At 37.5% G+C, this 27,956-nt stretch overlaps 1 protein-coding gene across 5 annotated transcripts; it reads right to left on the minus strand.

The window, feature by feature from the left end:
* Position 1: 1 nt before the first annotated feature.
* Positions 2-27,919, minus strand: DIS3 (DIS3 homolog, exosome endoribonuclease and 3'-5' exoribonuclease). Of its 5 annotated transcripts, XM_070380573.1 has the most exons (22): positions 27,422-27,555; positions 27,228-27,294; positions 26,812-26,969; positions 24,378-24,571; positions 23,880-23,953; positions 19,888-20,055; positions 18,979-19,143; positions 17,687-17,800; positions 17,426-17,563; positions 16,712-16,858; positions 16,216-16,332; positions 15,855-15,956; positions 13,476-13,540; positions 13,303-13,387; positions 11,711-11,838; positions 9,127-9,213; positions 6,744-6,900; positions 5,000-5,214; positions 4,726-4,894; positions 4,433-4,591; positions 3,607-3,729; positions 2-2,953 (listed from the first exon to the last, which is right to left on the minus strand). In XM_070380573.1, the coding sequence occupies exons 3-22, from the start codon at positions 26,862-26,864 to the stop codon at positions 2,870-2,872; spliced, it is 2,544 nt and encodes an 847-aa protein (XP_070236674.1). In that variant the 5' UTR covers positions 26,865-26,969; positions 27,228-27,294; positions 27,422-27,555; the 3' UTR covers positions 2-2,869. The 5 variants fall into 5 exon arrangements, with proteins under 5 accessions (XP_070236674.1, XP_005894441.2, XP_005894440.2 ...); XM_005894379.2 differs by lacking the exons at positions 26,812-26,969; positions 27,422-27,555 and adding an exon at positions 27,574-27,919; XM_005894378.2 differs by lacking the exons at positions 27,228-27,294; positions 27,422-27,555 and adding an exon at positions 27,578-27,918.
* Between the last annotated feature and the right edge of the window lie 37 nt (positions 27,920-27,956).

Below are 27,956 nucleotides of genomic sequence, written 5' to 3' on the forward strand. Positions count from 1 at the left end.
CTTTACCTTTGGAGAATGTATACCCAGATTTTACAAATCACCTCTTAAAAAATGTCTCATTTAAGGAATAATAATTCACGTGTAGCCCTAGGAAATAAAGATATCCTCTCATCGTGTCACATCCTCCCTTCCTTCTGTGCACCTTGTAAACTTCCTGCCAGCCTGCAAGGCTTATTTCTTGCTGTGTACCTGCCTTATCCTCCCCTCAGGACCCTAACTATTAAAGCCATCAGCCACCAGTTCCACGGCTGATTAGTGCGTTAGGAAGTCGAGTCCTCAGTCACAGGCTTTAACGTGTGTGGCTCAGTCCTGTCCGACTCTTTGCAACCACATGGACTGCAGCCTGCCAGGCTCCCATCAATGTGATTTCCCAGGCAAGAATACTGAAGTGGGCTGCCATTCCCTTCTCCAGGGGGTCATGGAAACTTAAAACAATCGTACATAAGAGGAATTCTAGATCCCAGGAGTAGGACTTCCTTGGTTGTGCTTTTTTAATAGCACAAGGCGGGAAAAAATGTAGCTGTGACTATAACTTGAATTCAAGTCCCTCCTCTGTCACTTATTACCCGAAATAGGCCATAAACCTCGATCAACCTCTCACCTGTTTGTTACATGGGGATAATAGTCTTTATCCAACAGGGCCTTTTAAATGAAATATTTATGTTGCTTACCATAAGAAATGGCATTTGAAGCATCTTAGATTATCAAGGAAAAGGCTTCAAGGGTGAAAATAAGGTTTCTGGTCATTTTGAGCTACTCAATAGGGACTAGAGCCTGAATTAGGACTTCCTTATAAAAGAGGCACAAGAGAAGAAATCTGGAAAGAGATATATGAGGTCAGTGTAGCCTTGTTTTAACCTGAAACCTTTTTCCTCAACCATAGGGAGACCACGGCCCATGAGCAAAGAATCTTTAAATGGTTGGGAGAGGTGCCACGTGGAAATCAATTTTGTTAAACACATGAAAATTATGAAATTCAAATTTCCCCATGTGTAAATAAGGTTGGAAAGTAGCCATGCTCATCTGTTTACATAAACAGAAAGCAGTCCATGGCTGCTTTCTCTCTGCAAGAGCAGAAGGGTGGAGTGACACAAAGCACCTGGCTGGTGGAGGCTGACACGACTGGCCTTTGTGGACAAGGCTTGCTGACTGGCGCTCTAGGCTTAGTTCACTCATGGCTTTTCCTCTGACTGAAACAAGTTCTGCCACACTATATGGATGTTTTACTCAGTCCCAGGAAATGGGAACAATTATTTTATCAACTTATTGACCAGAGATCCATCTTTTGTTACCTGGAATGTTTCGATATTCACTTACATAACATATTGCTGGCCACAGGCGGTGGTTTCTGCAGAAATCCCTGGGTCAGTACTGTACTTACAATTACTGAGTGCCTGGATGGATGACTGTACATCTTGTAATCGCTCCCACTTGCTACACCTGCCGGTGTGTGTGCTAGTCTCACTCAATGCCCTCCAAGCTCCTTCAAGGCAGAGATCGTTTGCTTGACTAGGGACAAGCCTGCTACACTGTCAGTACTTTGGAAATTGAATGAGCAAAGTAAAATGTTTTAGGGTATCTCTATCTTGCAGTAAGCCAGGCTTTCTTCCTGCAAACTTATCATGTGCAAAAGTTTAGGTGATTTGCACCATCTTCTCGGCACTATCTCAAAATGTTTTCGAAAATACTGACTTTATCATTAATAATCTTTGTGGTTGACACAGCAGTTGTCACTGGCACACCAAATGCAACACTTCAGTCAACACCTCATACAACCCCTCCTTGCCCACATAATCTGATACAAATATATGCAATTTAAAAGGCATTAATTACCCCCTTTTTATAAGTTAATATGCTGTGACATTTAAAGTGCCATCTCTAAGCTTTCTTTGAACCCTAATGTGTTATTTTCAGGGACATATCTGAGCTGAAGGTCAAGACTGATGATCACACTTACCTGGTATTAAAACAAATAACCATTTTCCCAGTCAGATCAAAATATTCTACTTCATCCCTTCACCAATTTCCCAGTCACATCTGTTTACGGAACACTAATAAAAGGCAGGTTTTTAATAGCAAAGGAGTACAATGTAAGTTGTGGCCATATGTGTACAAGTTGCTCAGTCATGGTCGACTCATTGTGACCTTCCCCCACCACCCCCGCCCCACTGACTGCAGCCCACCAGGCTCCTCTGTCCATGGGATTTTCCAGGCAAGAATACGGGCATAGGTTGCCATTTCCTCCTCCAGGGGATCTTCCCAACCCAGGGACTGAACCCACGTCTCTTGAGTCTCCTGCACTGGCAGGCAGATTCTTTACTACTATGCCACCTGGGACGCCCTAATATGAGGTAAATTAAAGATGGCAGAGGAAATTAAATGCTGAACACCCTGACAGCTCTGGACTTCATTGTCTTGAAATCTAAAAATTGCCATCCCATACAGTGACACCTTTCAAGACTTAGATTGTTCCTTGCTTCTAAAAATGTTATATTTTCTCCATAGGAAAATTAGTTTTTTTTCTGTCAATAGTAGATAAATTATGCAAGACTCATCTCCTCTTCAGTGAGCAGGTGAGTGCTCCCTTTCAGTGATCTTCACAGATTCCCTCAGTTGCTGTCCTGTCACTATATAAGTGATGGTTATTCAATTGAGTTTTTCTGCATAAATAGTTCTTTAATCCTGAAAGGAAGCAGTATGATGGGACAGACACAGTCAACGGTTCAATAAAAATGCAAATTTTAAAATTCATGAAAATGTACTTAGAAGTAAACTATCTCACACACTTCTTAGGTTTACAAGTGTTCTCTCAAGATTCTCTTCGTTTTAAAGGAAACCAATCCTTGAAGTTTTTTGTTGTTGACTGTAGCTATTTTTGAAGCTTCTTCTTCTTTCTCTCTGGTTCATTAATGTCCATGTTTGAAGTATCAGCAGAAACACTTATTCCTGGTATCTAAAGTAATGCAAAATGGGAAAAACAGGTGAGTAAAAGCGTAACATGAAGAAACCTCAATCTAATCTTCCTCTTCTTCACTGACACTTTGAGGTTCAAAAAGATGGAGGGATGGTGGGGGGAAGGGGAAACAGTTTTCCACACAGTGTATGTATGTATGTGTATCACACACAAAAGAATAGTGCTTCAGAATGTAGCAGGCAGACATGATCTCGAAAGACCGGCGCCTGTCGTTTGGAAAGGGTGTTTAGCCATAACACTCAGGTTCTCCTACTGACAGCCACTGTCGGCATTAGAGGCCTCAGGTGTGTTGGGGGCAGAACCAAGGTTAAGATCCAATGTCTTAGGGTGAATCACACTTTAAACTGCTTTTCAAAAGTGCAGATTTCAAAACTGGTAAAAATGAAGAACTAGGTAGATCTCAGGATTCCATTTGAGGAACCAAGGAACTCAGAAGCAGCCCAAGATGCCTGGGTTCCCGCGGCCTACGGACATCAGTGAGAAAATAGGATTTCCTCTGTAGATACCTGTCCTGCACACTACTTTGAAGATTCTATAACTAAACAGAAGTAACTCAGGACTGTACCACTGCCTTTCACAAAATATGTACTGTTTATTCCACCACAACACGAACAGTGTAAATCTGGTCTTACCTGTGGTTCTACCAGGGACATTCGGATTTTCTGATGCTGAAGATTGGATGAGTCTAACATGATTTTCACTTTAACTTTATCAAATACATGAAATACTGTATCTTCTATTTTAAGTGATGGTATCTAAACAAAACACATTTTGCTATTTTTAATTGCCTTTTTCCACTTGAAGCTTGGTTCTTATTCTTTATAATTTATCTTCCAAATTAATTTAAAAGTTTAAGTTTAAAAATAACTTCAATATTTAATAAGCACCTAGGTGTTCAACATAACCAAAACCACTAATCTAACACCCTCACATACAAATGACCTATTTATGTGCAAACTTCTCCCTTTCACTCTGGTCCCAATATATTATTCATTAATTGCAGGATTCTCAACCCTTTAACTAGCAAATTGTTGGTCTTGTACAGAAGCACACAGGTAATTGGGCAGAATTTGTTTTGTACTTCTATTAAGGTCAGGGAAGTAGGGAGTGTGTCAGGTAAAACACACTGGGAACTGGATGATAAAATTCCCTTCTTGGAGCTATCAACAGCCATTTACTCCTTTACTTTAATCCATTTGTCCACCAGGAACAAAGCATAATTCAAGTTTTCCTTAGAAGGGAAAACTTTATAGAGTAGAAAGAAATTAGTAACTTTTGTAGATGACAACATATACTGAGGTGAGAAATTGTGAGTAAAACGCTAATAGGCATAAAATTCTGTAGGGTACAAAAAAAATTTTACCAGTTAGAGGTACCACTTGCAAGCTACTGAAGACAAAGTGTTCCCCTTCCCACCGAAAGAAAAACCCCAAAATAAAACCATCAGAAATACTGTACCTCATCATCATATATAAGCCGTGGATTTGGTTTGTCCTTTTCTTCAAAAAACACTGTACCTTCTAAACCATACTTTGGGATTAATACCACAATAGCATTCTTCCTTACAAATAGAATATAAGCTTCTTCACTTACTATTCCTTTGCTTTTGAAAAATAACTGTAAAAGAGCAGACAACCTTATTAAGGATTACCTTTAAAGTATTTTGAAGTTAACAACAAAAAAATTCTGCAATCAAATGAAAAGTGAACAAAACTTCATTTCTGCTAATATTAGTGACAGAAGGCAAATACCTGAGTATGAAAAGCCACAGATGCACGCTGAGCGTACTGAGCCATTTTGTGCCGGAAATTGAGATTTTTACATAAATCTGCAAGCTTGTGTTTGTCGGTCAACTCTGGATAAGTACAGTCAGCTCCAATAGCCACAGCCAACAAGCGATGAACAATGATGTCTGCGTATCTAGACACATGAAGAAAAAATAAGAACCATGCCATGTTAGCATTTAAATATCCTTTTACAATTCGAAATATCTTCTCTCTCTCATTTGTTAAGGAGAAAAAGTACCTTCGGATGGGTGAAGTAAAATGTGTGTATATTGGGGATGCTAAGCCATAGTGATGAAAATCATTATCCATTCCAGAGCAGAAGTACACAGCTTGCATCATACAGCGAGTTGCTAATATTCTTAACAGGGTGTTTAGATAAGGGAAAATAGGTGAATCCGCCCGGTCCAAAGAGTCAGCTAAAGCCTTGGCTGTATCAGTTTTAATTTCCAAATTCTGTGAATAAACAGAGAAAAGTGTTAGTCACTCAGTCGTGTCCAAGTCTTTGGGACCCCATGGACTGTAGCCTGCCAGGTTCCTCTGTCCATGGAATTCTCCAGCAAGAATAATGGAGTGGGTAGTCCTTCCCTTCTCCACAGGATCTTTCTGACCCACGGATCAAACCTGGTCTCCTGCATTGCAGGCAGATTCTTTACCATATGAGCCACCAGAGAAGCCCAAAGAATAGGGAAAAGGGATCAAATTAAACATTTAAAAATCATTACCAGCCATGTCTTCAAAATATAACTGATCAGGCTGAAAAAGTAGGGTGTCTTTTAACCAGGTAATAAGTGTTTATGCCTTTTAGCCTTACCTAGGAAAACTGAAAATAAATTTAGTAAAAGTCATGGTGGGTTTGTGTAGTATCAAACCTTAAATTTCTCTGAATTTATTTGAAGGTACTGAAGTACCAACGCTCTCAAGAAGTTTCAAGGGGGAAAGAACAGTGGGAGCAGTAGTGCTACCTCTCAGTCCAGCCGTGCTCGCCTAATCTTTGTTGGGGTGGAAGAACATCAAAGCAGATCTGGCTCCGTTTCCACATGTTGGGATTTTCTCTACAGACCCTTTTTCTCCATTCAATGTAGAAGTAAAGGCCAGAGGTATTGGTGACTACAGGTCAACATGATGATACAGCAGTTAACTGCCGATTCTACTTTGCAAGATGAGGCAAAAACACATAAACTTTCCTTCCTCTACCCAGGTCACAGAAAGAAACAGGACAATAAGAGAAAATTCTCCAATTTACAGAGTAAGCCTTGGAGGAGAAGAGAAGCTGATAATGTTCTGATGGATATAATAGGAGCCGGCCCACCATAAAGGTCTGAAAAATGAGAAACCAGCATCCTCCTGTTTAGAATAATGCTCTGAGATCCAACACCCTTTCATCCCTCTCTTCTGGACAGGAACATTGTGGCCTGAGCAAGTGATCCAAAGAAAACCAATGTAAGCCATAGTCACCCCAAAAGCAGGGGTAATCATGTCTAAATAAAGTCTACTAACCAGAGGCAGGGGGTATAAGGGGCTGAGAAAATGGGTTCCCCTTTCTATGTTTTTTCTTTTTTTCCATGTTTGCAAAAATGGACTTCTTTCTTAGGGATGTGAAATAAAGAGGACTGAAGTGAGTTGAAGATAAAGAGGAAAAAAAACAACTAAGTCTTTAAAGGTCGGCAGTTCAGAGGAGGCATGAAGTAACACAGGCATGAAAAAATGTGTTAAAGCACAGAGATATGGAAAAGTTTAATATGTTCAGGATATTATAAATAATGTAGTTTGGAACATCTGGCTTTAGTACAGGGCAAATGATTTCAATGTGTGAAGAGATGACCATACCCAAGTTAGATGATTTCTTTAATGAAAAGAATTACTGGCACATTTTTGCATCAGGAAACAACAAAACTTTTATGGAAATGTGACTACAGATTATTCACTGCAAACACTACATCACAACACGAATACAGATGATGTTTCTAGCTATGGAACCATACCTTAGATTTAGCTGCCTTAACAAGAATTTCATAATTTGATGGAGGAGGAGCAGGATGTTTTCGAAGCAGAGCGTGTTCAGAAAATTCTTCATGAATTTTTTTTGCAACAGAGATATTGGCAAGTAACATAAATTCTTCCACCATGGAATTTGTTTCTCTGCCAAATGAAAAGACATCAAATAAGGAAAAAGAATGAGATTTCTATATACTTCTATATAACTTCTATTCACAAGTTATCTTTTCTGTCGAGATAATGAAAATTCCTATGCAAACATCATGCGTGTATACACATGTGTATTTTTAAGAACTAAACATCCCTTTCGTTTCTCAGTTACTATGCTAACAATCTCTTACAATTTACCTACTGCATGAGTAAATCTTATGCTAAAGGATATTTTACAAGCGGCATTAAAAAACAGAAGCTTTACATGTAAAATCTAAATCATAAGCATTTTCACCTCTTTACACTGAGTCTGAAGAGATTTTTATTTAATTCTGTATCTACAGAAATACAGTTTTCTAAGAATTAAAAGCTATTTAGGTCATATCAATATTGGCTTAAAAAAAATTGAAACTTTCACCAACAAATCCCCCAAATGAAAAGATATTTAAAATAGTTATTTTGGGTGCTTATTATGTCCCAGGCATTGTGCTATAAGTGCTGTTTACATTGTGGTATGTGTGCATGTATATACATACATATACATATATGTATATACATAGGAATATAGGTATTAGTCCTATTTTGTAGATGAGAAAACGAAAGATGTGTAATATTAATCTCTCGCTAAAGGTCAGAATTACTAGTGTAACAGGATATGGGCCCATTATGACTTGACTTCAAAACTCAACCAATTTGATACTGTTTTTCATTAAACACAGTAAATGATTTATGTATACAAAATATTAGTAAATGATCTGCTGTTTCTTTTTAATAATTTTATTTATTTGTTTGGCTGCACTGGGTCTTCACTGCTGAGAGGTTTTCTCTAGCTGCAGTGAGCAGGGGTCACTCTCTGTTGCGGTGAGCAAGCTTCTCATTGTAGTGTCTTCTCCTATTGCAGAGTATGGGCTCTAGAGTGAGGAGGCTTCAGCAGTCGTGGCCTGCAGGCTCTAAAGCACAGGCTCAGCGGTTGTGGAACATGGGCTTAGGTGCTCCGAGGCATGTGGAGTCTTCTTCCCAGACCAGGGAAAAAAACCCGTGCCCCCAGAATTGGCAGGCAGATTCTTAACCACTACATCACCAGGTAAGTCCCTGTGTTCTGTTTAATAGTGCTTTCTCCCAATTTACTGAACACGCATTATTAATGTCACTCATGTTTCCTTGTTTAACAACATAACTTCTTGACAAGACTCCTGAAGTATATTAATTTTTTTTTTTTTAAATTAGGAAGACCTCCAAACATGTCTTTAAAACTATGGGGACAATCTCTTAGAATTGTGGCTTTTATTCTTGGTAAGAAGAAATGGGTGATGTTCTACTTTGGTAAAACAAGATTCAAGACTTTCCTCAAAAGAGCCCTTGGTAGTGGGTGTACACTGTTCCTACTAACATTAGACTTATTTGCATAGTTTACCCAAAGGTATTTTTAAATTGTAGCTCTAAAGCTATAAAGCACACACTGGTCCTAACTAACAAACTTGAGTATAATCCTGTTTTAATTCTTGGTCATCTGCTAGAAAAGTGTAAATGCATGCTTAATTTCAGAATCACCTTATATAACAGGTATGGAAAGAGGCCTAACTCTGACTTAATCAAAATCAGCCTTGCCTCAGGGATCGAACCCAGGTCTCCTGCATTGCAGGCAGATTCTTTACCGTTTGAGTCACCAGGGAAGCCCTTGCCTCCTAAACCTTAACATAAATCAATAAAACAATAACAAGGCTTAACCTCTGACTATTCTTCACACACCCTATGAGTGTGTACCACTACCAATTCTATTTTACTTACAAATAAATCAAGGTGTAAAGAGGTCAAATAATTTGTCTGGAGTCACTGGCAGAAATGGGATCCAAATTGAGGCCGTGTGACTTTAGATTCCAGGGTTTTGGCCCAGGTCTGTCCTATCACAGTATATTCTCTATTAAATACTTAGGAAATTAATGAGGGCAATCCTCCTTTACTTACCATAAGTATTACTAGTCAAGTTCTAATACACCACACATTAAGACAAATGAAGCTGGCAAGTTTTCTTTTATAATACAAATAAGGTATTTGAGTTTTAGATGAGACTAGAAAGTAAAACCATATTTATTTTTCTCTACAGAAATCATAACTCCACTAAAATAGATATTTGGGGGTAGAAACATTTTATTAATATATACACTAGATATTATATTAAAATAATAATCTTACCAACTACCCATCAAAAAAATTGCATACCTGAGTTCCTTGGTCTGCAGATCTATAGGATCATGAGTTTCACTGTCCATGTGGAATCGAACTTCTGGAGAAGAAAGAGTCAAAGCCCTAAATAAAATAAGGAGGTGAATCAGTTATGTGAGCAGTAACAGATATAACTCTGGAAGTGACTCTTAAAACAGAAATGATTAAAGCAAGTATGTGACAGTTTCTTTTTTGAAAGCTTTATAACCACCTGCTAACTTTTATGTTCCTTTATATTTTCACAGATGGCCCAATAGTTTACAGTTCTAAAATCAATTTTAAAAGGCAGGACAACATCAATACAACAAAATGAGTCCTTGTGTTTCTCAGGATAAAGAATGTCTTCTGTACCCAAAATGAGAGGGTTTGATAAGTTTCATAAAGAATGCAATCAGTTATATTTTATTTACTACAGGAAACAATGTATTAGGGTGAGGGATGGTGGAAAGAGGCAAAAGGGAAGCTGCCCTGGACAAATGAGTAGCACCAAAAGATCCTCAGTTCAAAAGTATCTTCCACATACACTCAACCAGCCAATGAGGAGACTGATAAACCACAACTCACGTTACAGATACTGATGGCTATTAGTATCTGAGTACTATGTGTCAGATAATATACCAGGCTAAGTGCTTTACATGCACAGCTCATTTAAAGATTTGGCAAGTTCTTCTTTGAAAAGTATATTCCCACAAGGCAAGCATAATGTGGTTTTACACCATGAACCTATCTGCATCCGGTCAGCTCCAAATCAACCAGTAACTAAATTTTACTGAGGCTGGGTAACTTCAGACAATCACAAAGAAGGGGAAAAGATGAGTTTGGGGCAAGTGGGATTCCAAGTCCTTTTTTCCCTGACTCACCTTTACTGCAAGAACTACAGAAGGAATACGAGAGGAAATCTGAACAAGTATGCCTTTCTTTCCATGACAAATAACTTGAGCAATACAACAAGGTTCTACACTACAATTAATGTGTTAATACAGCTTGACCTAAAGAGCAAGGTACACTAATCATATTTGATCATTATTTCCTCACAGAACATTTAAAACATAACTCTTATCCTTTAAGATAGACATATGACAGATATAATTTAAGACAAAACATATCCTTTAAGAAGGTGAAAGATAACCTTCTTTTTTTTTTTAACTGATTGCTTTCTCTATTCACCCTAAGACTGAGAAGACTCAATGATAGATTTTACCAGTAGATGAGTATCTACTTTCAAAACTAGAAGTACAGAGTGTTTTTCAAATTAAATAAATAGCTTTTCTGTCCTAATCACAATCTACATTATAGATACAAATCTACATCTCTTACTTTAAAACTGCCAAAATAGTTTCAATTGGTTTTATTCACTTTGCTTTTACAACAAACCTTCTGATACTTGGCATACTGTAAACCTTCAATAAATGAATACAATGAAAAATGTGTTGTCTTGCATTACAAAAGAAATCAAATTATAGTCGTCTTATTTACGTCTTAATGATAAATTTGAGCAATAAAGTTTTCACTGGGTTTTACTGCATCCAAATTATCCTTTCAATTTCTTTTCAAATCAGTTTCAAGTTTAGTATTTAGGATCATAAGAAAATTCCCAGAAAACTGAAATATGAGTAGAGTTAGGTAGGGGTGGCTCAGCATAAATACCTAGAACACCACTGTCCAATGGAACGTCCTGCAGGGATGAAAATGGTCTCAATCCACCCTATCCAATATGGTAGCCACCAGCCTGCTATGTGGCTCCTGAGCACTTGGAATATGGCTAATGTGACTCAGGAACTGAATTTTTAATCTTCTTTAATTTTAGCTTTAATAGGCACATCTTATGAAAACAGCAGAGATCTAGAGTTTGGACTACCCAACAAAACCACTTTCAGTAACCACTTGTGACTCCACTTTGGATGGGCATGGGCATCCAGAGACCAACATATGAAAGGCTCAAGTTCTTGCTTTACTCTGACAGTTGATGATGTTTTTCAAGAATCAAATTTCTTCTGACTACTTCAACAGATTTGGGTACGTGGATATTCCTTAAAACTCCTTTGCAGTCAGGCAAATGCCATGAGATAACAGCTAAAAGATGTGAATCTGCCGCTACTGATCAGATCTTTGGTAAGACTGCTTCAATGTAACCCCTAATCATTTAAAAACTGAAGATGTTGGATTAAACATGCTCTAAAAATCTCTTCCAACTCTAAGTGCAAGGACTTCATTTGTCTTTACTGAAACATCTGAGAAAAAACATTCAGTCCTGAAAATCGTTTCTAGTTAAAATCAGGAACAAGCCATAGAAAAGTCTCAAGAAGATCTTCCCTTCCTACAATTTCTTCAAGACCTTTAATTCAGACATATCAAGGTCTTCAACATAACAGAACTCCTGAACAAACATCAGTCCAGAATCAAGTTGCTAATATTTAAAAAGGTAGCTAGAAGAAATAGAATGTATCTACTTAAGAGTCCCTACTCAGCCTATTAAATAATTCATCATTGACCAAGATAAACACTTCATAAAGAGTTCACAAGTTATCGTTAACAGCAGGACAGGAGAATTAAAATAAATCTTAATATTTTTGAAATGTACCCTTTTTCAATTCTTCCTTTTTTCAAAATTTTAGCTAGTTTATTTAGTCCACGGAGACTAGTAGTAATATTATCGTTCATAGCTGCTGAATCAATTCTCATCTGAGCTTCAGCATATGTAAGGGAAGCCTAAAAAAAGAAACCATATATTAATACAAATGCTTATAAAATCTGGTTTACTTTTGAAAATTTATGTTTCCACTATAAAATATCCATGATTTCAGAAAACCTAAAATCAATAACAAAAGAGATTCCTAGTTATAATATTTATATTGAATATTGATGATTTCTGGTTCATTAACTCTTATCTGATGCATTACACAACATAAGCAAACTCACATTAAAACAAAATTAAATGGTAGAATTGTTAAATTCTCATTTCTTTCATTGTTCTTTTAATGCATAAATACTTAGGAAAATTTAAAATAAGATAAAAGGAAGGTTAGATTATTCTTTGATAACGACTGTAAAGTGAAATCATTTCCAGATGACCAGTACTTCCTTACACACAGCAAATAATAAAACTATAAGAATCCAGACATCATGTTTTATAGGAAATCTTCTAAATACCCCAAATTAAGTATTTAATCTAAGAATTAGAAAATCATAGTAGAAAAGACTAATTTCCAGTACAATCCAAATAAACAGCTTTCTGCTCTGCTCCTATATTTCCCTCCTCATGGAAAAATGCCATTTTTTTAGCCTTTTTTTTTTTTTTTAAATAGTTTTGAGTAAAAATCAGGAATAGTAAAAAAGAGTTAGGTGATGCAGATCAGGATAGATTCTTGGGAGAACCAACTTATCTACTAGGAGCAAAGAGTTCCTTGTCTAAAAATTTTTTATGTTACATATTTACTAAGTTTTTTTCATATAAAATTTTGCTACACTAACCAACTTTGGGAGAATTATAAACTCACCTTATTTAAAAATACAAACCTAGGAAAATTTAAATCATTCACACATGACTCCTTATCAGTTTCACATGAAGCTTTATTTCCAACCACTAGCTAATCAATAAAGAATTATGTTAAAGGGAGAGAAAAAGAAGGTAAACTTAGAAAATAGATCACTGGAGAAAGGGGGTTTCGCAGACAGAGGAAGATTCAGAGCAAAATGAGAACATAAGGCAATCGGATGAAAGGTACAAAAGAAGAAAAGGAGTGAGAAATGTAATCTGGCTCCATTCTATTTGAACATCAGTTTCAGACTAGTTCTACTAGAATTCAACAGTGGCTCATATCACTTCAGTGAAAAAGTGTGAGGAGCAAGAAGATGGTTTACACACCATCTTTTAAAATACTAACCAGTTATAAATTGGGGTAACTTCAAATACTGGAGTTCCTACATTAGGGCTAAAAGAATCTACTTGGTCACCTAAGTATACAGGCTTTCTAAGTTTCTGAAGACAGAAAAACTGCCACATAATCTCATTTCTAGATAACATCAAAAATTAAGCAGATAACTGAAAACAACAAGATTTAGTGGGAATACTGGGGAAAAACTTATTAATACGCCTAACTTTTTCAAAACAATCTAGAACATTGTTAAAAGTAAAAAAGACGTGCAACATGAAATATTAAACATGAAACCAACCTTAGAATTAATGACACTTTTGGTAAACCTCGTTTTTAAGATTTCAGCATTGTGAGTCATTTCCCAAATACATGAAAATGCCAACCTATGGACAAAAGTAAGACAGTATTTGTTAAAGGGAATCAGTTAAAGTAGTAAATACTATGTTTTTATGAAGAAGCGTGCATAAATACCTGTCAACATTAGATCTCAGGGAACATAAGTTAGAGCTAAGCAACTCTGGAACCATGTCAATCCTCTGAAATAGATAAAATAAAAGTAGCAGATTACTGAGCTATATCCGTACATTTATTTGAGGTTCTATTCTCAAATAACATTGATGTTCTAAGCGGGGGTGTGGAAGCCCTCTGTAAATAGAATTCAGACAATGTGAAATTAAAAAACAAGTCTATTTCTAGAGAAGTAGAGACACACAATTTTTACAAGAAGGAAGCAATGGGCTTCCCTGATAGATCAGTCGGTAAAGAATCCGCCTGCAGTGCAGGAGACCCTGGTTCATTTCCTGGGTTGGGAAGATCCCCTGGAGAAGGGATAGGCTACCCACCAGTATTCTTGGGCTTTCCTGGTGGCTCAGCTGGTAAAAATCCGCCTGCAATATGGGAGACCTGGATTCAATCCCTGGGTTGGGAAGATCCCCTGGAGAAGGGAAAGGCTACCCACTCCAGTATTCTGGCCTAGATAATTCCATGGACTGTATAGCCCGTGGGGTTGCAAACAGTCGGACATGACTGACTGACTTAAAAAAAAAAGCAATGAAAGAAAACTGGATTTCATGTCAGTGGTAAGTTCTCTACACTAGCCACCTAGCTGTGCCCTCAAAGTTTGAAATCTCTGCTCTGTACACAATGTTTGTACTAGATAGCACACACAAGCCCTAGTAACTCTACAACGGGACCTTCCTCCAATGCTTCACACCAACTGCATGGTGTTTTCAACACCCTTAAAAAAGAGAAACAATGAATTCTTATGGAAAAAAGGGACACAGAAGAACTCTGACAGTTAATTAAGTTTGACTTTCCCTTCTACTCTCACAAGTTTTCTCTGTAAGTTTCTGGGAGCACACTTAATGAAGAAGAAATAGTAATTGTGGCAGAACAGACTCACGACTTAACTATACATAAAAAAATGGAAAATATATTAATTACTCAAAGACAAGTTGACACTTCACAACAACTCATATCAACTACATCTACTTGGTATTTGGCTAAGTAACAAAAAACACTGCAATATTTTCACTGACTTAAGGTCGCCTTATTCTATGTATGTCCTTTAGCTAATTCATATACTATTCCACACTGTTTCAGAATCCAAGTGTCCATGATTATGACAAACTACAAAATTAACAAAGTGATTACTCATATTTCACTAAATACTGAGGCTCTCCCTTCCTCAGGAAACACCTCAGATGACTTTATTAACAATAAAACATTCATCTGCTGATGGACATCTAGGTTGCTTCCATGTCCTGGCTATTATAAACAGTGCTGCGATGAACATTGGGGTACACTTGTCTCTTTCCCTTCTGGTTTCCTCAGTGTGTATGCCCAGCAGTGGGATTGCTGGATCATAAGGCAGTTCTATTTCCAGTTTTTTAAGGAATCTCCACACTGTTCTCCATAGTGGCTGTACTAGTTTGCATTCCCACCAACAGTGTAAGAGGGTTCCCTTTTCTCCACACCCTCTCCAGCATTTATTATTTGTAAACTTTTGGATCGCAGCCATTCTGACTGGTGTGAGATGGTACCTCATAGTGGTTTTGATTTGCATTTCTCTGATAATGAGTGATGTTGAGCATCTTTTCATGTGTTTGTTAGCCATCTGTATGTCTTCTTTGGAGAAATGTCTATTTAGTTCTTTGGCCCATTTTTTGATTGGGTCATTTATTTTTCTGGAGTTGAGCTGTAGGAGTTGCTTGTATATTTTTGAGATTAGTTGTTTGTCAGTTGCTTCATTTGCTATTATTTTCTCCCATTCTGAAGGCTGTCTTTTCACCTTGCTAATATGATGGAGTATTACTCAGCCATTAAAAAGAATACATTTGAATCAGTTCTAATGAGGTGGATGAAACTGGAGCCTATTATACAGAGTGAAGTAAGCCAGAAGGAAAAACACCAATACAGTATACTAACGCATATATATGGAATTTAGAAAGATGGTAACAATAACCCTGTGTACGAGACAGCAAAAGAGACACTGATGTATAGAACAGTCTATGGACTCTGAGGGAGAGGGAGAGGGTGGGAAGATTTGGGAGAATAGCATTGAAACATGTAAAATATCATGTATGAAACGAGTCGCCAGTCCAGGTTCGATGCACGATACTGGATGCTTGGGGCTAGTGCACTGGGACGACCCAGAGGGATGGTATGGGGAGGGAGGAGGGAGGAGGGTTCAGGATGGGGAACACATGTATACCTGTGGTGGATTCATTTTGATATTTGGCAAAACTAATACAATTATGTAAAGTTTAAAAATAAAATTAAATTAAAAAAAAAAAAAACAGATGACAGAAAAGATGTATCAAAATTCCACTTTAAATTTAACACATTTACCTTTTCACAAAGATATACAGTTGTTCCCCTTCTAGCTGACTCTTGATCCAAAGCATTTCCTGGCCTAATAAAATGGCTAACATCAGCAATATGAACACCAACCTTAAAAAGATAAAAAGGATGTCAACATGTTTAACTGGGTAAATGTACTAAAGGAATTCTAGTGAGAAGAAATTCAGCTAAAAGGAAAAGACAACGCCAGTCACAGTTACCATTTCAACTTTTTCATGCCCATGAGTCTCTGTAGCTACAACAGACTCTACCTGACATGAATAATTCACAAATCCTACAATGGGTCAAAAGAAAATTAATTCAAGACCAGAACTATTTTTGAATAGAATGTCATCATAATTACAAATACCTCCAAATTTCCATTTTCAAGTTCTCTACAATGGAGAGCATCGTCTATATCAGTACATCCTGGGGGGTCCACACTACAGACACACAGATGTCTCAGGTCTTCTCGGTTTTTCATGTCCTAAAAAATGCCATATTATTGAAAAATAAAAAACAATTTTGGTGGTACAGATGTAACACAGCTCTATAAAATCAACAATAATTATAATAAAAAGTAGCTTTATTTCTCAATGATAACAACACTTCATGATTTATAATTTGTGAACCCCTTGCCTTTGGAAAATGTGATATCAGCCAGTGTCTGTCCCCTAGAAAAGTCTGTCTTTTAGAAAAGTAAATGATTTTCGTGATAACCTAAGCATTCTGTAGCAAACTAAATGCAAGGTAGGAGGGGGATAAGGTTTCTACATGGTTTTTAAAAGACACATACAGAAATCAAATAAAACTAGTAGCTCAGATACAGTAATTCATAAAGTCACTAGGAATTCTTTTCAACATACCTTCTCAGTGATGCTCCAGGGCATCTTTGGTAGAAAGCTAAGAACAGCCTGTGAAAAAGCCTGATGGGGAACATCATGCTCAAGTAACAAAACTTCTGTTTCAGTCTCTTTGTCTCCGACTTCACCTAAATTTTTAACAAAGTGTCCCTAAAACCAAAAAGTATTATAAGACCTGTGTATTTTACAGCTTTCTGTTTATTAACTTATATTTTATTATTACACTAAATGGTTGAACATTTTACATTACCACTTTAGTATTTCTAAATTTTCTCCACAATTCTTAAAAATGACCATTAGGTAAATTAAAGCTAAAAATGACAAGACTTCTCAAGTGATTTATGGTAGAGACTTTCTGAGAGTTCAGTTCTCACAAAACAAGGTCTCTGTTTAGTTCCTATTATCTCTCAAGTTTAAAAGTTGCTTCAAATATCCTAGCCTCAAAATTTGTTTACTAGAATCTACTTAGGTCTCAAACACTAATTTTGTAGTCAACGTCACCAAAAATTACTTGTTGGGAAGTCTGAGTAAAATTAACCAAGTGATTTACATTGGAATTTCCTAGGATTAATTTTCAGATTGGATGTACTACTTAATACTCCTAAATTTCAGCATGCATTTTATATAAAGACAGATTCTATTTTCAGTAAAAGAAGCAACTTTATTCCTAAAGTTTTAGTTAAATAGTCTAACATTAAATTATTACTTCAAGCTTACATTTGGATATCTGGAATTTCTCGGCCAACCATCAACAGCAACAATAATTCTCCGTCCTTCTAACGTAGAGGCCTGTCTGGTTTCTATCCGAATTCTAGGGATTCTCCTATCAGCAGGAGTAAAGAGATGTCTTCTTGACTAGAGAACATTAGGAAAAAAGAATTTACACTCAAAAGGCTGGGGATGGGGGCAAGGTGAGGGCTCTAAATTCTGTTCAATGTACATTACTTTCCATCACATAGCAACATGCTCCTTACTCACCTCCTTAATATCAGACTTGGAAAGCATGCCACAATATGGTCTCCAGTTCCTTTTTATTATCCCAACAACTCTACCTGTAGGCTTTAACATTTTTTCATTTACAGCAGTCTTAAGCTGAGATGTAAAAATAAAAGTAAAAACCTTCAGTTATCTGTCCTGTAAGGATAATAAGACAATTTCCCTTCAAAATCAGAATACAGATACTAATACTTTTTTAGGCAGTAAATTATGACATAAAACTATGGAATTTTGATGCTTCAAGATTCTATGCTAGAGCATGCCAAACAAAACCACAAAAATAGTTCTATAATAAAGCACTACAAAAAAAAAAAAAAATCAAAAAGAGAAAACTGAATAAATATGTGAGAACCCAACTCTTCAGTTTTAATGTGAGGATTTACTGACACATACCGATGCACATGCTTATGCACAGGTCTGGTCATTAATAGGATTTTAGTAGTTTCCAGTAATGAGCACAGTGGTACTGATTAATTCATTTTAAAAAAAGAGATGTATCTTTAAATGCTTGTCTTATTCAAAATATAAACCCAAATAAATAATAGTTCTTACTAGAAATACCAAAAGAACCCTATGGTATTTCACCTCTAATACTCTCCTGTGGCCTGGACCTTGTAAAGATAATGTTATAGTAAGACTCCAAAGTAGTGATCATAATTCATATAAAGAGAAGAACTACTAATGTTCTGTGAATTCCAACTACTTGTATCATTCTTATAATTCTAAAATGGAAAAATACCTATCAGGTAGACTTTAGGTCATAAAAAACAACAGAAAGGATTCTCATCATAATAAACATGGTAACAGAGAAGGAATTATTAAACAGACCTATTTTTAAGGGCCTAGAAGTACATCTATTATGCTGAGGGGATTTTAAATATTGCATAAAAGCATTTTGGAAAATTTTAAATCTGTAAAAAAAAAAAAAAAGAAAATTTTATTTACTTAAACCTAATTCAGCTAGATCATATACCTGAATGTCAGAGTTCAAGTTTCATACTCAAGTCTTTTTGTACTTTGTATTTCAACCTGTTTATTTGAGCAAAGTAAGACACTAATTTAAAAGACTAAGTTAGAGGAAAAGAAATCAACTATGTATATGACATACATTAAACCTATAGAACTATAATTTTATTCCATAAATCTGAAAGCAATGAAACTTGTTTCATTGAACTGTCTCCAAAACTGTTTCATTTAATTTTCTCCAAAGCTAATACATTAACAAATTAATCAAAGCTACACAGACAAAAAATAAAACCTGTTTGGTTTCATACAATGCGTTCTCTCTCCTCTTCTTTCTCTATATCATCTTCATTTTGACCTTCATCTTGTAAAACCACAGAAGATGGTGCTACCCACTGATGCTTGGGAAGAAGCTCCACAGCCACAATATCTTCATGAATAGCTCGGTTTAAATTTTTAAGTCCTTGTAAGAGTATCTGTGTGAATAGCAAAGAACACATGCCCAGATATTTTCAAAGGCAGTATAATAATGGGAAGGTTGCCCTAAAGAAGTTGAGATATATTCTGATGTTTCTATGCTTCTATTTCCCTTCCTTTATATTTTCTCTTCCTTCATAGTGTCCCTTTCCTCTGCCCTCTAAATTTCTCAGTATCAAATAGAAAAAACAATGTCAGAAAATACAAGTTGTGTTCATGTGTTCCACATAACTCTTACATTAATACCAGAATTTTTAATCTCTCTAAATCTCAGGGTCCTGATTGGTAAAACAAAAGAATGCCTACTTTTATAGGCAGAGTTGAAAATTAAATGAAATGCAGCATTCAAAGCACTAAGACAAGTACTTGGCAAATAGCACCCCAAAATGACTGCTGTTTGCTTTAAAGTGTGGGAAGCCCTCTGGAGCAATTATACATTAGGTAAAATAGTATTTCCCATAATAGATCATAATGCAGAAAACAGATGCACTATAGTGGGGTTTGTTTTTGATTGATTATATTTGTATTCTCTTAAAAGGGGTTAATAGAAATTTCTTTTCCTCAATAAGCAGTTTCCTGAAAAAAAGATTAATTCTATCATCTGTGACCTCTCACATAACTTACTTTAAGCTCACAAAGTAGGAGGATAAAGCAAATTTAAATTCTTGTACAAAAATCTGAAACACTGATGAAAGAAAAAAATGAACAGAAAATATTTGAAACGAATTCATGTACACACTTGCCTCTTTATTGTCTTCGTCATCGCTATGGACCCATACTGTAGCTTCTAAGTAATTTTCCCTGCTGGCTCGAAATGTCCCTTGAAGGTATGTGCCAGATTTGATGCCCTGTTGTAGCTTACTTAACGGAAGATGCTCTGAAAATATTGTTTTTCCACTTTCTATTTCATTCTGTGAAATAAGCAAACCAAGAGATATAGTTAGTATGTGAGTCTTTGGTATGCTCCATATACAACTATTATCACTATCAGGTATTATTTAAAACAACCATCCACGTTACAGTATATACAACTCATGAATTTCAAAGAACATAGCACAGTAAGAAAAAAAATGCTTTTTATTCTTAAGACAACATACACAAACATTTCCACTTCATTACATTTTGGTATCAGCCACCGAAGAAAAAACTCTATGTACCCCTCCAACCCCATCCAGGCCTCCTCAAATAAAGGTGTGTAGCTATGTGATCAAGTGAGCGGGCAGGAGTATATAAAGGGTAACAGGAACCCTCAAATGTATGAGAAGACTGTGGTTCCTGAAAGCACAAGAAAAGCTATCTTTAGATTATTTTAAACAGCTAAAGCCGTTAGACAGAGGTAGACTGGGGCCTGCTGCAGATCCACCACAACACCTGCCAGGATCCTCCGAGACCTTCAACATCCAACAGCCTAACTGCTTGGCTCCTTTAGACTTCTACACTTCCTAAATTTCCCATCTTCTAAGGAGATCACTTTATACCTTCTCTTCTGCCTAACTCTCCAAGTCCCTTGTCTTCCTTCTTCACTCTCAGATAAGGGACCTCCACCTCCACAATGAGAACCGGAAGCAATGAGTCGAGACTCGCTTTATCTCTCCATGCTGAATCTGCTCACCTATGAGCATCTATCCACCACTTCCTCTCCTCTACTCAAGAACTTTGTTCTTCTCTCTCTGAAATCAAATTCTCCCCTGTACAACATCCTCACAATCATATAAACATGACCTATTAAAAATAAATACGGATCTATTAAACCTACCATGAACATGACCTATTAAACAGATTAATGATATGGCCTATTAAAATAATTAACTAATTAACTAATTGTACCCTCACAGCCCCATCTATCACCAAATCCTAAAATCAACAAAATATTTATATCAATGAAATACACACAACATCTGACTTCTCCCTACCTTAACTTCTGCTACCATGATCCAATTTTCTGTCTTGTCTCCCAGGGATACTAAAATATCCATCTAAGTGGAGGCCCCTGCTTCTAACCTATTCTCCTTGGATCAGGGAAATAGGTATATTATTCTGCTCAATAGCTGTCCAGTGCTCATGGATTAAAATCCAATTTTTCTCCATGACTTACTACATCCTTACACGATCTGGTCCCTGCCTACATTTCTGACTTCATTCCTAACATTTTTCTCCCTTGCTCACATCATCCCATCCACACTTTTAGGGATTTCTCGATCTTGCCAACTTATTCTAACCTCAGAGCCTTTTAACTTGCTATTCCTTCCACATGAAATGCTCTTCCCCTAGTCATTAACTCCTTTAACACACAACATAGCTAAAATGTCTCTGTCTCAAAGGAATTTGCTTTAACATCCTTCCCATCTCAACTTAGATACAATTTTATCAGGAAGCCTTGACATTCCAAATCTGGGTTAGATGCCTTGGCTAAGTATGGTTAGCTCTCCTATCATGCTTGTTCTGAAAACACAAATGTGTTCCAATGCAATTGGTAAATTAGAAAACTACCAGGTGAGAGCAGAAAACTGCATCCAGCTGAACCAAGCTGAATCCACAAACATCCACACACACACACATGCCTCAAACACCTACTGGCTACTTCAGATCACCATGTTTTATTAGCCACACCACCTACATTTGGTGTAACAACTTTCTGTTTAAATCGAGACAACCCTCTTTCCACTGCATCATGAAGTTTTCTTCGTGTGTCCCTAATCACATTTTCCCTTAAGCTCTGTGAAAGTGGAAGTGAAAATGAAGTCACTCAGTCGTGTCCGACTCTTTGCAAACCCATGGGCTGTAGCCCACCAGGCTCCTCAGTCCATAGGATTTTCCAAGCAAGAGTACTGGAGTGGGTTGCTATTTCCTTCTCCAGGGGATCTTCCCGACCCAGGGATTGAACCTGGGTCTCCTGCTTACAGGCAGATGCTTTACCGTCTGAGCCACCAGGGAAGCCCAAGCTCTGTAGTTTTCATTATATAAAATTTTACATGGCACAGTGACTTTGGGGAACACACAAACGTACTATAATAGAACTGACTGCAGTTTCACTATATTCTACATTTACTCTACTCTATCATGCTATGCTGTCACTTCAGTCGTGTCCGACTCTGTGTGACCCCATAGACGGCAACCCACCAGGCTCCCCCTTCCCTGGGATTCTCCAGGCAAGAACACTGGAGTGGGTTGCCATTTCCTTCTCCAATGCATGAAAGTGAAAAGTGAAAGGGAAGTCTCTCAGTCGTGTCCGACTCTTCGTGACCCCATGGACTGCAGCCCACCAGACTCCTCCGTCCATGGGATTTTCCAGGCAAGAGTACTGGAGTGGGGTGCCACTGCCTTCTCCGCTACTCTATCATAGTACATAGTCAAATACTGTGAATTATCAATGTTGGATTACTTCCTGTTTCTTCATTTAGACCTATCCACTTCATTTAGTGCTATCCAAATCAACTCTGTGTTAAAGGAAGTGTTCCTGTGATCTCCAATATGGTAGTCAGTAGGCACAAAGGGCTCTTGAACACTTGAAAGGTGAACCACACAACTGGGAAACTGAACTGTAAACTGAATTAAATTTAAACAGCTGCATGTAACTAGTGCATATATATTAGGATAATCCTATTACCTGTATTCTAAAAATAAAGTCCAGCTTTTGTTTTTTCACTTCTATTTAGTTTTGTGAAGTAGCTGGTTGAAAACAGGCAGAGAAAAAAATGCTGTAAAGCTTGGATGCACATATAATATACTATTATATAAAACCTAATAGTATCTACCATTTACATTTACCATAATTATGTGCCAGGCACTGAGATAAGAATTTTATTAACACTACTATTACCTGAGCAAACTCTGGGAGATAGTGAAGGACAGAGGAGCCTAAGGTGCTGTAGTCCATGGAGTCTCAAAGAGTTGGACACGACTTATCGACTGAACATTATCACCATCTGACCCTAACAATGCTATGACATTGTTATTGCCAAACACACTTCACATTCAAGGAAACAAGGTTAAGGATTCCCTCTCACATCCACTACTGCAGTGACCCTCTATTGGTGCCTCTGCCTCTAAACTTGCTGAGATACAATGTATCATTTTATAAATGCAGGTTAGAGTGGTTTTCCAAATAAGTAACATTTCTGACTGTTCTCCATTCCTCCTAGCCACACTCTCATCAACCTTTCATGTTTTCAGCCTAAGAGTGTAAGATAGGGAGCCCAGAATCCTAGTGCTAACTTCTCTTAGTAGCAGCCCTTTAGGGAGACTTTTATATGACAGTTTAAAAATTACTAACAGAATAAATTCCTGAGTCCTCACTATCTGGCCCCTTCCCTTCCTGTCCTACTTCTTATGAGCCCTCCCTCCTCCTATGGAATTAACACTGCAGCTGGATACTCTCTCTCCAGTGCCCACCACTTGTTTGTTTGTCAAATATCTACTCCTTATCACAAGCCAGCCATGAATTCCTTCACTGATTAATCACACAAATAGTGCCACCTTGTGCCAGGCCCTACTTGGGCTGCTGAGGATGTATCAGTGAACACTGGCATTGTAGAAGTCAAGACTTTGGGGATGGCACTTTGATCAAAAGCCTAAGGCAGCCATTCGTGTTGTTTATCACCCAACTCCTATTTCAATTCCAGCTTGCCCACTGATAGTCCAATTTCTAAATCTGGTAATTACAAGCTTAACATCCCAAAGTGGCTATGTTAATCTTTCACTTCTCAAAAACAAAACAAAGCAAACTCAAACATACCCCTTCTTCAGACAAGCAAGCAAGACGATCTATGAGTTCAGGGTTAGCAGTTAGGCTTTTTATATATTCTTCACCTGAAAAATAAGTTTTTTGTTCTTGATAAATTTAAATGTGCTTTTTATCCCCCCTTAGATTCAGAAGAACATGCTTTATCTTATTTGTGACAGTACACATGTCAAATTTTTGGGGGGCGGGGGAGGGACCCTCTCTGTTGAGGTAGTCAAGCCCAAGACGCAGTGGATCAAGTGTGTCTATAACTTTTATTGCTAAGCCCATTCCAAATGTTGACAGGGAAATTAACAGCCACTGGTGGCACAACTCGCTTAGCTTAGCAATGTTGAAAAATAAAAAAAAATACAAAAATATCACATTAAGCTATATACGACCATGAAAATACCAAACAGTCAAAAACAGTCAAATGAACATCTGACCATGGGCCTGATGATAATTTTTGCATGCATTTACAAACATGAACAGTCTGGTTACATGGAGACTTACAAGTGAACGCTGGTATCCCTTCTTCTATGGCTTTCTCTTTGTTTTTCCTGTCATTGGTTATGAAGATAACTTGCAGCCGATTCTCTGCTGACATATTCTTCAAATGTTCATTGTACCATTTTGCAGCTACTCGGATGGCTCTATCATTCCTGTCATTAGAATTTTCTCCCTGTAATTGTTCTACGTAAGTTTCTCTAAGTGTAATGAAAAGGGGAAAAGAGAAAGATAAGAAATGGAAATCAACAGAATCAAGCACACGTAAAAAGTCTTTGGACATAAATGCTTAATGATCACTGAGCTTAAAAATCAATAGTATATCTTTTCCCCTGAATGTATTCACATTTATACCTCACAGAGGAAATAAATACGATCCTTCTAGTGATGTTTTTAAGACAACAATTTCCTTGGAAAGAAGAAAATCATATTATTAATGGAATAATAAAAGGGCTAAAATAAATTCATCTCACCAAAAGAAAAAATCAAGATCAGAATTTATACTATAGGTTGGGACATTAAAAAAAAAGTAACAGTTTGTTGAAAAAAAAAAAAAAACTATACTAATATTTTACAGGTCTGATAATGAGATTTCATTCAAACTGTAGATTAACAGAAATTCCTAAAAGTTACCAATTGTATGATTAGATAACTTGTGATCATATGATTAATGCAGTTATTAAATACATGATGCCTGTAAATTATCTACGATAAACTCACAATACATGACAAGGGCCATCAAGAGAATGAAAGACAAGACCCAGATATGACTGCATATTCCTTCTAAGTCTACCAACTCTGAGCTATCAAATGTCAGTATACTTATTTCTTTAAATCTGTCTTCAAAGCCAAATTTAAGAACAATTACAAAATTCAGCACAATAACTTCTACCTACTTCTTAAAGGTTAAAGACTCAATTTCAGAGTTTTACACTTAATATAAATAAACCTGCTTTAATATACACACACCTGTTAATGCTTTTAGAATTATCAAAGACACGGTCATAAATTTCTGAATTGGTTTTAGCATGCCTGAGTGTCCTAATTCTTCCTGTCAACCCCAGTACTGCTAAGCTCTATTCACTACACTTAAGCCAACAGAAGTGTTAACTCTGGATTAAAAATCTGATGGTCATGCTCCACAGAAACTAGGTCTCTGAGTGCTGAAAACCAGTGAAGTTCCTGTTTTTGGATTTTAAGGAGGAGATAGAAATAGTAAGTCTTGAAGTGCTTAACTGATATTCTTTACATAAATAATATTTAAGTGTGAGATATAAGAATAAGGAAGAGAAATTTGAGATATTAAATATTTTTAAAGTTGTATATGCCCATGGGATTTCATTATCCAATCCACTGTCTAACCCAGCAGTTCTCAGTATCTGGGGTGATACTGCCCCTGATATCCTCCCCCCTGGAGGACATTTCACAACATCTGAAGACATTCTGGGTTGTTACAGCTCAGGGGATTTGGTGGGGCGGGGCGGGAGGGGGGTTTGCTACTGACATCTAGAGAGTATAGGCCAGGAATGCTGCTAATCACCCTGCGGTGCTTCACACAGCCTTTCCATAACAAAGAATTACCCAGTCCAATATGTCAATAATGGCAACGTTGAGAAATCCTGATTAATAAAAGTAAATTCGATTCATTATAAATTAGTTATGTAATACAAGAAATGCACGCTCAGTCCGTCAGTCGTGTCTGACTCTTTGCAACCCCGTGGACTAGCCTGCCAAGTTCCTCTGTTCATGGGATTTTTCAGGCAAAATACTGGAGCAGGTTGTCATTTCCTCCTCCAAGGGATCTTCCCAACCCACGAATGGAACTCACATCTCCTGCATTGGCAGGCGGATTCTTGACCACTGACCCACCCAGGAAGCCCAATGTAATAAATAGAGAATACCATATTTTCTAAGATCACACATTAAGTTGAAACAAACATCTTAAACCTGAAACGAATTATATTTCTTAACCTTACTGTCTTCAATGTGATCAGTTATAAGGTATTAGTGTAACTTTTAAGAGCGCATTAAGAATATACCTGCTTTATATTTTTAAAGCTCTCCTTCACAAACTCCTATATTTAATTAACTTATGTTGGTTATTCATATAATATGGTATATCAGAAACCTAGGCAAATCTCATCTTCCAAAATCTTACTGCTCAACTCATGCTAAAACCAATTCAAAATATAAACATTTTGGAAATTAAAGGACCTACCACGTTCTAGGAACCAGGAGACTTTGGTTCTGGCTTTGACCCAATCAATGCCTATGTGACTTTAGCAAGGTCTGTAAACTGTGTAAGAATCAAACACTACTCCCAGAAGTATGAAACTTAACAGTGTATCTTCCAACAATGTCACAGATGACAGCCAGGAACTTTCACCCCCCAATTTAGCTAATTCTAGTTTTTTGATAACTGAGGTAATTTCCCCCCTACCTATGGTGCTCATTAGTAAATGTGTAGAAATGCTTCTCCTGGTTATTAGTCATATCTCGGATTCGTTTGTATACCGGAGCACTCCTATTTCTCACTTCTTGGAGAACTGTCTGTAGCACGATGACATTCCTGATGGCAGGGTCCTCAAGGACATCAATCTTTTAAGTAAATAAATAAATGGTTATTTTTTCCCATGTTCATTCATAAATTGCTTCTGTTGAACCTAAAACTCTGCCGTTTTTTTTTTTTTTTCAATACTACCTGTACATTAAACTAAGGAGCTATTTTGCAACAGAAAACCCTTCAGGTCGATTAAAGAAGAACACGTGTAAACAAACTAGTTACAAAGCTTTGTAGAATGAGTCATTAATAAAGAAATACGTTGGCCCACATGGTTTTCGCTAGTAGGCACTTACAAGCTGCCTGAGGGTCGCAGGCAGGAGGCCACAGAAGCCCAGGTCCCCGGCCTCCAGACATTAAAATCTAAGGCAGAAGAGACAGCAGGAGTTAGAAAGTTGACGTATCTAAAATTCTTATAACTCCAAGAACTCAAAAAAGTAAAGACTGAAAAAAACAAAAACAAAAACAAAACAGTACAAGGAAAAAGAACCTTGGCCTGGGGGCAGGAGGCATGGGTCCCGGTGGGGTTGCCTCTCCCTGAGTACGTAATGCTGCCCAAGACGCTCCTCCTAGGGTCTCAGTGTCCCTGTCTCCCTTTCTCCTGGTGGGACAGCGGTGCTGCGGCTCCGCCCGCCTACCGGCGCACCTGGTGGAGTAGCACGTTGGTGTCCGGCAGCAAGTAGTGTGGCTGCGGGCAGAGGCTGCTGGCCCGGTCCAGGGGTTGCAGCTCGAGGACAGGTCCCTCGTGCGCTCCGTCGCACGCCGCGCACCCCGACGCACCGCAGCCTATGTCATCCCGCAGGTAGTGCTCGCGCACAATCTTCATCACGCCACCCGCCCGCGTCTTTTTCAAGAAAGTCTTGGACTTGAGCATCTCGCCTCCCTGCTCGGAATCCCGACCCGCTTTAGTGCTCTTCCGGCGGAAAGTGTCACGCTCGGAGCCCTGTTGCACAACCACACTTTAACCAGAAGTTCGCTCCTTCCTCCTCCAGGATATTAGTGTACCCCGCTCGCGGAAAAACTTC

The sequence above is a fragment of the Bos mutus genome, chromosome 12, assembly GCF_027580195.1.
Source record: "Bos mutus isolate GX-2022 chromosome 12, NWIPB_WYAK_1.1, whole genome shotgun sequence".
Taxonomy (NCBI): domain Eukaryota; kingdom Metazoa; phylum Chordata; class Mammalia; order Artiodactyla; family Bovidae; genus Bos; species Bos mutus.